This window comes from Netta rufina (assembly GCF_964035555.1).
Source record: "Netta rufina genome assembly, chromosome: Z".
Lineage (NCBI taxonomy): Eukaryota > Metazoa > Chordata > Aves > Anseriformes > Anatidae > Netta > Netta rufina.
This window is the reverse complement of record NC_140126.1, coordinates 19,792,739-19,806,074: the sequence shown is the minus strand read 5'-3', so window position 1 is coordinate 19,806,074 and position 13,336 is coordinate 19,792,739. Positions and strand designations below refer to the sequence as shown.

At 39.7% G+C, this 13,336-nt stretch overlaps 1 protein-coding gene across 3 annotated transcripts in view; it reads right to left on the bottom strand.

The window, feature by feature from the left end:
• Nucleotides 1-444: 444 nt before the first annotated feature.
• MAST4 (microtubule associated serine/threonine kinase family member 4) overlaps nucleotides 445-13,336 on the bottom strand; it is a 214,589-nt gene continuing 201,697 nt past the window's right edge. For all 3 annotated transcript variants that reach the window (XM_084305338.1, XM_084305339.1, XM_084305337.1), the window contains 5 exons: nucleotides 11,905-12,134; nucleotides 9,462-9,584; nucleotides 8,540-8,676; nucleotides 7,654-7,835; nucleotides 445-6,798 (listed from right to left, as the gene is read on the bottom strand). In XM_084305338.1, coding sequence (XP_084161464.1) covers nucleotides 2,927-6,798; nucleotides 7,654-7,835; nucleotides 8,540-8,676; nucleotides 9,462-9,584; nucleotides 11,905-12,134 — 4,544 coding nt within the window. In that variant the 3' untranslated portion in view covers nucleotides 445-2,926. The remainder of the gene's footprint in view (nucleotides 6,799-7,653; nucleotides 7,836-8,539; nucleotides 8,677-9,461; nucleotides 9,585-11,904; nucleotides 12,135-13,336) is intronic.

Here is a 13,336-nt window from a genome sequence, read left to right as displayed (position 1 = left end):
CTAAGGTGGAGAATTTAGCATGAATAAAAAAAATAAATGAAGATTTGGTGTGTTTTGAGAAGGTACTGAAAAACACTGTAACTTATTTCAATGAACGATGATGTACGCTGTGGAGGAGGGATTGAAGTCTCACGTTTCAGGTTACTGCAGTTGTTACCAGCAGCCAGGTACGTTGTCCATCCATGCCCCTACCTACTGAGCAGCAGTGCCGTGGTGCCAGCCACTGCCTGAGACAAGATACTTGGCTCTCCAGACCTCCTCCTTCTCTAGACCAGACAATGATTCTCATGCAAAATCCTTGGCCAGCACGTGCCTGAAGGGGTGCACTGGGTTGGTCTGAGGGAAGAAAATAACTGCCCACCTCTGAGTACAGCAGGGATGTGCCTGAAGTTACGGGAGCGAAAGCAATCAATGGAAAATACACAACAGTGTTTCATGCTGAATTTTTATTTCAATGTTATGCAACTGCATAAGTATAAATAATTGTGTTCGATATGCAACAATTATGACATCCATAAGGAGTTTCTTAGAGAAAATAAGACTGCAAACACTTTATTGCACAGACCCTAACTTTTTTTTTCTTTTTCTTTTTCTTTTTTTTTTTTTTGTCTCTCTCTCTTTTTTTTATTATTATTTTTTTATTTTTTTTGGTAAGCTGAGCAATCTACAGCAGTAAGCTACAAAGGAACACATCAAATCTACAATCACAGAAAGACTGACCAAGTAGCACACAGGTAGGAGGATCTCTAACAGCTCACTGATAAGGTAAGCACCCAACAAACGAACAGATACTACATAAACACAAGCTTACGCACCGTTACACTTCCAAAATGCAAAAAACTTATTTGTCAGAAGTGATAGTGAACTATACAAAATATACATAAAGGTATACTGTAAACAAATAGCTAGATGTGCTTTAAAGGAAACAGAGGGGAGTTAAAAAATGCAGAAGACTGTAAACTAGGAAATACCTCCCAGACAGAAATGTTATATTGAAGTGCATTAGCATTCATTTGTAGTAACTGCCAAAGCACAGATAAACTGTAAATGTTGAGACCATTTTCTCTTCAAAACTGATCAAAAATATTACCCATCACTCACTAGCTCCTCTGTAAATGCATCAAAGGCAGTATGAATGTTCTAGTGTCACATGAAAAATCAGAAGTTGTTTATGATTTTCTTTCCAAGACGGGTTTGCTGTAATCCAACTCAACTAATTAGCGTAATAAAGCTTTTCCCAGAGGGAAGTTAATTCTGAATCCTATCAGTTGTCAATCAAACCTCCAAATCAAGATTATACTGTGCTTTTAAGAACAAATTTCTAGCTTTTGAGACAGAAAAGACAATCCATAAGCCCCAATGAAACAGGTATGGGCCTAGGCCTAGTTTAGCTACATAAAACAGAAATAAGCAAAACCACCATTCTGTTGATCCCAGTCATCTAAAAACACACATCTGCAAGGATATTTTGTAATGCTCCTGTACGTTTCATGTTTTACCTTTTGTCCTTCAAAACAAATAATCTCCACACTAAAATGATCCAAGTCTACATGTTCCACAGTATACAAAATTTAAATAAGGCTTAGCAAAAGTAAAAAGACAGTAACATTCTAGCACCAAATAGCTCCAACAGGTTCCTTTGTTAAAAAATGCTTCTTTTATAATTACAGTATTACTCTTTTTTGTTTTTGCATACAAATAAAAAGATTATGTTATGAAATGTATGGAGCTACTCAATGCATTTAGAAATGAATGTGAAACCCAAAATTTCTTGCTAAAAACAGCAAGTTAGTCTACAACATAAGGCCCCAGCTACTTATTAAAATGTATCGGATGTCCTGAACTTTTTTTTTGAAGATATGATAGCGGAACTGTTTTTTGTCTTTTTTGTCCTAATTGCCATAAAATAGAAAAAAAATAATTAAAAAAAAGCTACAGCTGTATGAAGCTAATTATGCAGGCCTAGATGCCATAACACACATTCTCTAAGTTTGTCAAAACCCATGATGAACATAATTGTACTGCAAGTCATGTGCTTATATTTGTGCCTCACACTGTAAGGGCCTGAATTTTAAAAAGCTCAAGGAAACCAAGAGAGGGTTGCAGCAGAAACCAAAGACACGGCATGTGCTTCAGAGTCTCGGCCTTGTCTGAGGGGAAGGTGACAGAAAGCACTCCCTGCAGATGAGACCAGCACAATCATTCCATCAGAGAACACAACTCCTCCTGGGATGCCGTGATAGCCAAGCGCTCTTCCCTTATCTCTAATCACACCCACTCTACCAGGCAGGCTTTGTGCAGTTCGGAGATGCAGTTAGATCTTGTGTTAGATCTGGTGAAGCAGTTAGCCAGATACACTACTATCAAAATCTGATTACTAAAAATACATGTAAAAACTCACAATAACCCATCATGTTCATTCTTTTCTTGTATTTTTACCTCTAGCTAGGATTTTTACTAATTAAAAATGTGGCATGTTTTTATCCTCCAGGTTAGACCAATACTTGTGCATGTCCATGCCACATGTGAGTTTTAGTAATTCAGTTTCATATTTGAGTATGGCAAATAAGTAGCAAAGCAACTATCTTTAAAAAAGGGAAGAGTAAACAATGCTATCAGCAGCAAAGTATATATGCTACATTCAAACCCCAAACACATCACTAGGTATTTACAGAGGAAATCATTTCTTCAACAGCTTTCAGCTGTGTATCTATTTTTGTACAAATACTATATGGTAACAGTTTTACCGGTTAACATTGGGAAGGCATTTTGAAAAAAAAGTCCTTTCTATATATCCCCATTCTTTTTTGTCAGTGACATGAAAGCTTTGCCACACAAAGACACTACACAGTGCTGGTTTAAAGATGGTCAAAATATATTGTCTTTGTTTCAGCTAGTCTTGTAGTTATATCTGCAGGTAGTACAGTCAACAGTTTTTTTTGTGAGGACTGCTCCGCGAAGCTTCCTTTCCTCGCCGCTGCCGAGCTGAGTCTTTGTCATGAGAAAGTGCATTTTGGCGGTCAGGTGTGGTTGCTGACCTAGATAAATCTTTACCTACATTCTGTTTTCTTGAAGCAGACTGCTGAGCCTGAACAGCATCTTTTCCCTTTACATCCACAGTGTTAACAAAAGACTTTTCTTGATTTCCGGGTTTCCCCCCAGTGTTTGAAGTAGAGTGGTGGGCTTCTACTACAACAGCAGCACTGTGCAAGGTCATCAGTGACACACTTTTAGTCATTTCTGCCTTACCATACCCCGTGGAAGAGGTGCTTTTCTTACTTAGTTCCTTGCAGCTGGCCACAGGAAGCTCAGGTGAAGCTGCTTTAACCTTTGTTGAAGATGCATCACTCTTCTCTGAAGACAAAACAAATGCTTCTTGTCTACATTCAGAGAAATTGGTTGAACTAGTCAGTGGTTTTCCTGGCATTGCAGCCACACGGCAAGAACTTTGCCCACTGGCACCTGACAAATGTTTTACTGCAGCCTGCTTGTTTGCATCCTCTGGCTGTTTTTGATTAACTTGTCCTTTCCCTTTTGAATCTTGAGAGCATTTGCTACTTGTGATTGATTTTTCCGTTCCTTTTGCTGTGGCATCACGGTTTGTGAGGCAAAGGGTAGGCTCTACTTTCCCACTGTCATGTTGAACATAAAGTGCATCAGTGCATGTTTTTCCTTCAGGTCTTTTATCTGGAGACGCTGCCTGATTACTAGGGCTTCTGTCTGCCTGTTTGCTCAGCAAGAGACAGTCTTTCACAGTGGAAAACTTTGGAGACACGGTTTGTTTCTCAGTGAGGTGAAGCAGCTTTTGATCAGCAGATTCCCCAAAGCCTGCTGGTTCTTGCCTTTGCATTTGCTTAGAAATCTCTGGCCCTGTTGGTCCTGGGCCAAGAGCAAAGGATCTGGGTTTGGTGTCAGCAGTGATGGTGCTCACTTGAAGGGTGGATACCAACCCATGCTCAATAGTCATAGGCTTTTCGACCTGAACATGTTCGTTGTTCATTTTTCTCAAAGAACCTGAAACAAAAGAAGGGGGATCTGGCACGTTTTTACTGGCATGTTTGCCATCTTTCCGTGAGCTGACAGACACCTGAATAATTGTTTCTTTTTCTTTTGTTTCTGGAGTGCATGGTTTTTGTGAAAAGGTCTGTTTATCCAAGTGCTTAGACTTAGAGGAAGTCACATCAGAAGCAGGCCTGAGCTTATTACTGCTGCTTTCCACACAGATGGCAGAAGGCTTCACATGTTCTTGAATACCTACATGAACATCTACAGCACAGTTTCTGCTTACAGCATCTCTCGCAGCAGGGGAGACCAGAGCAGTAAGCTGTTGCTGAGGAACTTGGCTGGACTGTGTTTTCTCAGTGGTCTGTAGCCTTATGTCAGGGACCTGCTTCTGATCTTTCTTTCCCAAATCTTTGGTGTTGTCCTTCTGCACAGAGGACAGCAGTACAGACTTATCATTTTTAGGATCACAATCCATTGAGGGTCGTTTGGATGGAGGAGTTTCACTCTTTAACTCTATAGTAACTTTCTTAGACTCGCTGAGAGCTTTCTGCTTGGTTATATCCCTTTCTACAAAACTAACGACAACAGTGTCTTCTTTGTTTAACTGTTTTAGAGCATCTTTGCTATCCTTAGGTTGTGCCTTGGGACCAGCCGCTTGCATTTTTCCTTGTATCTGAGATGGCATGGCAAAATCAGCAGATTTTTTTTCATTGCTTTTGGAGTAGCTTGTTGTCAGAACGTCTGAGACAGATACCTTCAGAGATGACTCCCTGATCACCTCCACCTTTGCAGGGGTAGGTTCACAATTTCTTTGGGTTATTGGCTGCCTGGCAGGCAACTCCTTTTGCCCTTGCTTCTCTTTGCCTAGAGCTTTTTCAGGAGTGCTCTGAACAGTAGAAAGTTTGGAGTGCGTTTGTGTAGTTTTAACACTCTGACTCTGAACAGCACTGGACTTTGCTTCCACTGAACTGTCCTTCTGTTTTGAAGGGGAGGTGTCTTTCTTTTGAACAGCTTCAATAACAGAAACACTGACTTTAGCAGCTGGACTAGAAGCCTTTTTCTCCATCACTACTTCTGCAGCCACAGGCATGACCAGTGGATTTGGAGAACTCTTGCTTATTTGCAGAATCTGAGGTTCTGGTATGTTAATTTTGCTAGATTTTGAATAGCTTAACAACTGCTCTTTCTGACAGGCCACTTCTGCCTTTCCACCACCTTCTTGTGTTGCTGCATGTTTAGGAGATCCCACATCACTGCTGGCGCTCTGTCCTTCTGGCAGTACACACACAGGCAAATCAGTCTTCGAAGCCTGTGGTCCAGAAAGTAAGGCAATGTCTAGTGTGCCTTCTATTGGTTTCAGGCAGGAAACAGACCTCCCATCAAGTTTATATTCTGATGGACTTTTTCTGACAGGTGACTCAGTGGAAATCACGGCTGATTTTTCCACACCTGTTTCTGCTCGGCCATTCAAGGTTTTGAGGGGAACAAAAGAAACGGAATTAATCTGAGCAGCATGTGCGCTGCTGATGAATGCTCTACCCTCAGCAACAGTAGTGGAATCCTGCTGTATGCTTATGGGTCTGACTGTGTTAAGTTGAAGGCATTCGTGAGCGTTTGTTGTCAGTTTGGGTTTTAGCACTGGACAGACACTCTCATCTTTTTCTTCAAAGGACAGTTTCTTTCTAAAATAACCAATATTTGCAAGTTTGCCATCTAATCTTTCATATTTGACAAATTCTTTTGTTGGTACATTTTTATCTGTGTTTTCTCCCTTTCCATTAAACATCCTGTCAGAGGACTGTGATGGCACATCCTGCAGTGTACATGGAGGGGAAGTTCTTTTGAAGTCACAGGAAAGGTGACTGAATTCACTAAGCGGAGGCCCATGACACAACGTCTGCGCTTCTAAAGCAACGCACTCATTTGATCTCAAGTTTGCATTCTTTTGAAGGGTGTCTTTGAGTATGTCACCAGCTGACTGGGTCTCCAAAGCAATGATTTTTGTTTCAAACTGATTTGATCTTTCTAATACCTTCTGGAATGCTTTTTTGTCTCTTTCTTCCAGTCTTAAGGTATTGGGATTTTCTGGTTCGCTGCTATGTTCATGTAGGGCAGCATTTGCTTTTTCAGCAAAATCTTGCTTTTTCATAACAATCTTGACCTTCAGCTTCTCTCTGTCTAGCTCATCGATGGATTCTTGCCTACCTAATTTACGAGAAATGGGACGTTTCAAGCAGCCCTGTTCTGCAGGTCTGACTCGTGTGAGTGATGGCACATCAGATACATTCTCCTCCAAACTCTGAAGAGTTACTTCCCTCTGGGACAATTCTCTGTTCACTTCTTCCTGGGTCACCTCCAGACTGTGTTTTCGTGAACATAAGTGTTTCTTATCACTGGCATAAGAGGGTGCAAGTTTCTCTTCAGACTGGACTCTCTTTAAGAGTGGAGATCGTGGTGGCTCTGCACTCTTTGGCCTAACAATATGCCTTACAATAGTTGGAGGGGAGTGCATTTTGCTAGGAAAAGATTGAGCTATTTTCGTATTTCCAAGTGAATGTCCTAGCAAGGGCGATGGAGATCGCTGAGGAGATGTGGGCTGGGGTGTCGGAGAAGGTGTCCGTGCCAGCGGAGAGAGAGGGATGCTGCCAGCTGATTTGCGTCTTCCGGATCTGTATCTTTGCCCACCAAGCTTTGGACCCAAGCCATGAAGAGTGCTGGGTCTTATGTGTCCTGAGCCAGCTGGAGAATTGGGAGCACTTGAACTAGGGGAACTACTCTGGGAAGAATTAGTACCTACAAAAAGAAGAAACAAACCAAGCATGAGATTAGCAAGAATAACAATCTTGCCTAGCAGAAGAATGAGAGGCAGTGCTTGCACTTATCCAAAAAGGATGTATGCTATCTGTTCTTATAGCATTCCATGATTTGGAAGGTTTTAAGTGACTGGGCTTTAAAACACTCATCATTCCAGAATGTTGCTATTTCTCCCTTCCACCCTCTGTTCCTTCATCCAGCTTGAGTTCTTGCCTCCTTCTATTTAAAAGGAACACCTAATGTTTTCTGGCACTTCAAAGCAATGATCAAGATTTACCAATAATTTACCTCCAGCGCAGGGTTTGTAGAACAGCATTCACTTTATTAGAAGACACTAAAATCACAACAAATGTGCGATAGGAAATTGAGACAGATGAAGCCTGTTTAAAAGTCAGAAACATCTGACAGCAGCTGGTTCCTCTTTTCAATAATAAATCCACATTTGTGAGAACCCATGCTAGTCGTATCATGTAGCAACTTTTTCCTCGGTTTCATTCTTGTATCAGCCTCTCCTAGGCAAGATTCTACTTTGTACTCTAAAACTGGATTGTTTATAACTCAACTTATTGCTTTGTAGACTTACATTTTCTATCAAAAACTACAAAACTACAAACCTAGCAGAAAATTCCATTTTGTATCATGAGAGCCCCTTAAGATTTTGCATCAAGAATCTTTTTTTCCCTTTTCAGACAGAAACCAGCTGCTGTTCAATAATTACGTCTGTCTGAGCTGACTGCTCTCAGCAGAGCATGACAGCATTGGGGGGCTCACAAGAAGCAGAACACACTTCAATTTCAAGTAATTTTCCTCTGCCCTCCATTCTTTTACACTCACCAGATGGAAAATCAGGAGTGGAGCGGTAACTTGGGGTAGGTGACCTTGGAGACAAGCTGTGGGTTGGAGACCCAGGCAAGCTCTCCCCTGATGAAAGTGATCGGTTCAGGCAGGAGAAACTTCTGCTGGTGTGAAGAAGAGGTGAGGGTTGCTTGGCCAACTTTTTAAACAGAGATCTTCTCCTAGTGTGAGAAGAGCACAACATTAATCCAAACGTAATATGCAGAAAAGATACAATTACCACATGCAAAGTTCTTGTGGCTGATGTTGCTTCATTCTCCCAGTACCCCCCATGAAAGGAAGTATGAAACCTATGTTTGCATGAAACCAAACCTGTCTGCAAAGCACGAAGTTCAGAAAATACCCTGATTGCTAATAAGTGGGATAGATATTTTAACTAAATCTATTTGTACTAAAACGTATTCACTGAATTTCAGAGGAACAATTAACTTCTTATGAGCATAAATCTTAATTTTCTTAAGAGCCCACCAAAACTCAGTATCTATACAGTACAAGCAATGTATTTGTGGAATATGTGTAAACATTAGCGTCAAAGCGAAAAAATATACATAAACTTAGTACTAGAAAATTTAATGAAGTAGAAAAAGCTATACTGAATCCAAATGAAGACACCACCGCAGTTACTCATTTGCTTCCCCATAATCGTTTGTAAACCCTGGAAAATTTTTAAGTGGCATTTTAATGGATATACTATAGGCAAAATGGGAATGACAGAATGCATTACACCCACAGGATCTCATAGAAGAAGGTAAAAAAGAGGGGCAGGAAGTATGAGAGGGAATTGGATTAACTTCATTTTAAAATTAATTGTTATGTCCACACACACAAGAACACACATTCATCATGAACCAAAAAGTTTACTCACCTCTCTAAACTCTCTTTTTTCTTGGTTTTCTTACTGCGCCTGACCATTCTGCTTCCGTAGCTGTTTCTCCTGGCAGGTCCAGTCTTGATGGAAGTGTTTTCAAATGGGGTTGTCATAATTGACACTTTGTTGCCACTCTGCCAAAATACAGACAATCTTTAGACAGAGTAATGGAAGACCTCTTAGCTTTAAATTAAGTTGCACTACAAATAGAAATGCAATAAAACAGCAACAGAGTAAGCGCTGGCAGCATAGGGAACTCCATGCAGAAGTTGCCAGGCTAATTTATGTCAGATAAATGATGACTGGAAAATTCTCAAACTGCTGTCAAGATTTCTAAACTACTTAATTCCAAGGACCAGCTTCAGGACAATAAGAAATTCTAATAATTTTAACTAGATAAAAGGCAGCAAGGTGTGACCAAGGCTGATGTTTTCGTGAAATAAGTTTCTATAGAAACATCTTATTTAAATATTATGAAAGGCAAGTTCCTGTACAGTAGGAATACATTTCGTATTCTCTGTTTCCACTTTTCCTCATTGATTTCACGTTGATAAGGAGAAAACGAGAAGTAGTATTATCGTCAATAGCTTGTGTTACCTGATGAAGATGGTTGGATTCATGGAAGTGCTTTTCCTGCATATGTCAAGTTTTTTTGAAAGAGATACACATCTTTGCATCAGTACCCAAATATACTTTAGGTATACCAGTAGTAGTGTCAGTTCCTTGCAGTGAAACTAAAGTCATCCTAGGATACATAGAGTCGCTAACTTTTCTCCACATCACTGCAATAACAGCTTAGAGTTTGTACCTGAACAATCATAAAACCTGGTAGCTAATTTCTGAAAGAAGAGAACATAACCCCACAATCTCTGGTGAGGAACTGCGAAGTGCTTATGTGTCCCAGTTAACCAAAAGTTACCTTTAACAACAACTCAATGACTTCTGTATGAACAAGACCATGCACTGGTTCTCCATTGATATGAGTAATCAGGTCCCCAGCTTTTAAACCAGCCTGGTGTGCTGCACCTCCTTCTTCCACATTCTAGAAATCATAGATGGAGAAAATGGATGCTTGTTAATTACTCTCCATACTTTCAAGAGTAGCTTTATTTTATCAATTCTTTCTATAGAAGTGGTTGTCTTTTAAACACAACAAAGAAATACAGATATTACAGATATTGAATCCTTATGAATGAAGAAAAAAGAAAATCTGACAAGTAATCACTTCATCATCAACTGCTTACTTGATTTTTGTACTTACATGGATGTGGAATTGTTTCAAAGCTCACTGAAACACTGCATCACTGTTGATACTAAGTAAAATCTGCTTAGCAGGGCATGATATAAAGGGGTGATTCAGTTCCCATGCCAGAATTTTTAACTTGAAAATTTAATATCTGACAATGAGAAATACTTATGTAATTAAGGCAGCGATCACATACAGGACCCTAATCATAATGCACACTTTTAACTCCACCACACAGCTAAGGACTGTTTGTGTTTAGACTGAATTCACCAGGCTGCCCATTGGAGGGAACAAATTGGAGGCACGAAGGTGATGAAGGACCAAAACAAACAGAATTGCAAATGATGTTGAAAGTGGCTTAAATAAGTTATCATATTTTTAAATGAGCTCTTCGAGAATTTTAAGTCATTTAGGCACTACTGAGGCCTACAGAGCTAAAAATATATAAATATATATTAAAAATTTGATAGTGTTTTGAAAAAGTCAAGGTTTCACTTGTAATGCAACAGCATTGTTTTTCCTTCCTTCCTTTCACTGATGTGACACTATACCAGTGACAAGAATTTCAGTTTTTGTATTTATTATCAGTCACATGTAGCTACTCTCAACATTCAATGTTCTTGATGAATTAAGATGCCTGAGAGGTAAACATGATTGAAATATGAATAAACATGAATGATACACTATTTCATTAGTGGCATGGCTATTTCAAAACCTACAGTGGATATTTAAAACAAAACATCATCCAAAACTTCAAAGCTTATAATACATTTGTAATGATTTTTTCAAAATTATTTTAAAGTAGTTGGAATATATTTAACATTTATATACACACACAGATAAACCTATGTATAATATATATAATATATAAAATACATGACTGGTTATCAACCTCAAGTATAATATATACATATAATTGCAGAAATATATAAATTTAGTTTACAATTGAGGAAGTTGATAACCAGTGCAAATGCAAGAACTGCTGTCTTATTCTTTAGCCTGTCTCTCTCTTTATTCAAATGAGTAGCAAGCAGAGGATGAAAGATACATTATTTATTACTGATAGTCAGTCTTTTTCATGAATGACAGATCCTCAAAGTTTTTCATATTTCAAACTGATTTGCAAATTTCTAAACAAAAGCACTACTTTAAATTATCCTACCAATGACCAGTCAAATGTGGAAGTAACTCAACTTTAGTGAATTCCTTAACTGAAGCTGTTTAATGAACTTCATGTGTATTTCAAAATTTTCTGTTTAGTTTTAGTTTTGCAGACTCTGCCCCCAGTCAAAGAGAGGCTGTGCCAACCCTTTCATTTTCTAAGCTACAGTACCCTGTTTACAAGTGCCAAATTTGCTAAAAGTGAAATTGACCCATGTTGTTAAAGGCAGAATCAGGCTTGGGCCCCAGGTCCAGGACATGGACCTGTTGTAGCAGGTCCAGAAAGGGCCACAAAGAGGATCAGAAGGCTGGAGCACCTCTCCTATGAGTACAGGCTGAGGGATTTGGGGTTGCTCAGCCTGAAGAAGAGAAGGCTCCGGGGAGACCTTACAGCAGCCTTCCAGTATCTAAAGGGGGTCCACAGGAAAGCAGGGGAGGGAGTGTTGGGGTAGGACAAGGGGAAATGGCTTTAAGCTAAAACAGGGGAGATTTAGATTAGATGTTAGGGGAAATTCTTTATTCAGAGGGTGGTGAGGCACTGGGACACGCTGCTCAGAGAAGCTGTGGATGCTCCTCCATTCCTGGAGGTGGTGTGCAAGGCCAGGCTTGTGTGAGGTATCCCAGCCCATGGCAGGGACATGGGGTGATCTTTAAGGTCCCTTTAAGGTCACATGGGGTGATCTTTAAGGTCCCTTCCAATCCAAACCATTTTATGGTTCTGTGGTCACAGATAGGTACCACTCATGTCAAAGATGCGTATTATATGGGTCTAATTGTCCCTACTGCCAGCACTGGCCTTGTGCACAGGCACAAATTTCATTCCAAGGTAACTATTCAGCACAATATCACATTTTACAGAGTAGCTGTCAAAAAGCAAATACAATGTACACAAAAGATCAAAAGCAAATATATCACTAGTTTTCTCTGGCTATATGTAAAAAAAGATTTAACTTACCCAAACAATATGGTGCACAGTGTAGATATCACTGTCACCCACGTAAACCCTGATTGCTCGGATGGTGAAGCCATACTTCTTTCCTGAACTGTGAATTACTATCGGCTGATGAGGACTTGAAGCAGCAATTGAAGAATCACGACTGGGAGAGGAGTCACGGGAGGATGAAGGATCAGATGACAGTGAATGAGGTGACATAGGACTTCCCAGAGGAGAAACACCAAATACATCTGGAAGAAAAAAACTGCCTATGAGAATACATTCTGAGCACACACAAACATATACACAAAACTGGGAATCTGTTTAATGACACCTTTTGTGACAAATTATTTCGTTGTGTTTGCATAAAGACTCTCTCCTCACTGTGCATGAAGCTTTAATGAGTTTGAAGCTCGACCAACAAACCCAATTTGAGAAATTAATTTAATTCCCCCATAGCATAACCTGATTTCTTAATGCTAACATTAACTTGCTAGATGTAGGCTGGTTTTTTCCTTTTAGATATGAAACACTCATTGCTAACTCTGAAAAAACAGTCCTCAATCCTCTTCCTTACAAATACACATGAAAAGAACATCACTTTGGGAGCAGATGCTATCGTGAGTACATCCAAAACCACCTGTCAGATCAACCAGAAGTTTTAAAGAAAGTGTTTGCGTTCTACATATCTAAAAACACTACCGTAATAAAACAACAGTATCTAATTGGTACATGGACAGTAACTCACAATGCTTGTACCAAATCTCCATTCCTACATTCTGATATTTAAGACCGCACGACTTTCTTACAACAATATCAATTATGGCTTCATTTTATTTTATTGTTTTGAAAGCACGCTGTGCTCACACTTGCGCAAATGTAAACACAATTGCTGCAGCATAAAAAAATACTCTGGTGACTATAACAAGATGACAGCTCTTGAAAGGAATGCAGCCCAGAAACATTCCAGGTTTGGCTGCTGTGCCAAGCAATGTCATGTGAGGGCAGATAGGTTTTGTCAACAAAGGCACTGAGTATACTGACTCCCTGAATCTGAGTCACCAAAGGCTCCTACAGATAGCTATCACTGGGTTAATGCTGAATTCCCACTACCAGCCAAACCCAGAGTGGGCTGAACTGTCATCACCCTCTGGATCTGAAACTTTCCCAGATCCCCTCATCTATTTCTCTCTTTAGTCTCACCCTGTGACTCTCAGCCACATGATCAGTGACACTGGCCATCTGTTGTTCTGGTTTATTTTATTGATGAATGTGAATAAGGTGGATTTTTTTGGCGGTATTAAGTAATATATGAGATTTTGCTTGATATAAATGTGACAAGAACATTCCTACACGTAGCCAAATCTAAGTTCAGATTTCATAGAATGATGAGATTAAACTGAAAGAAACCTCCAGTTTAATAAACACCGTAATTCAGACTATACTATCTCTG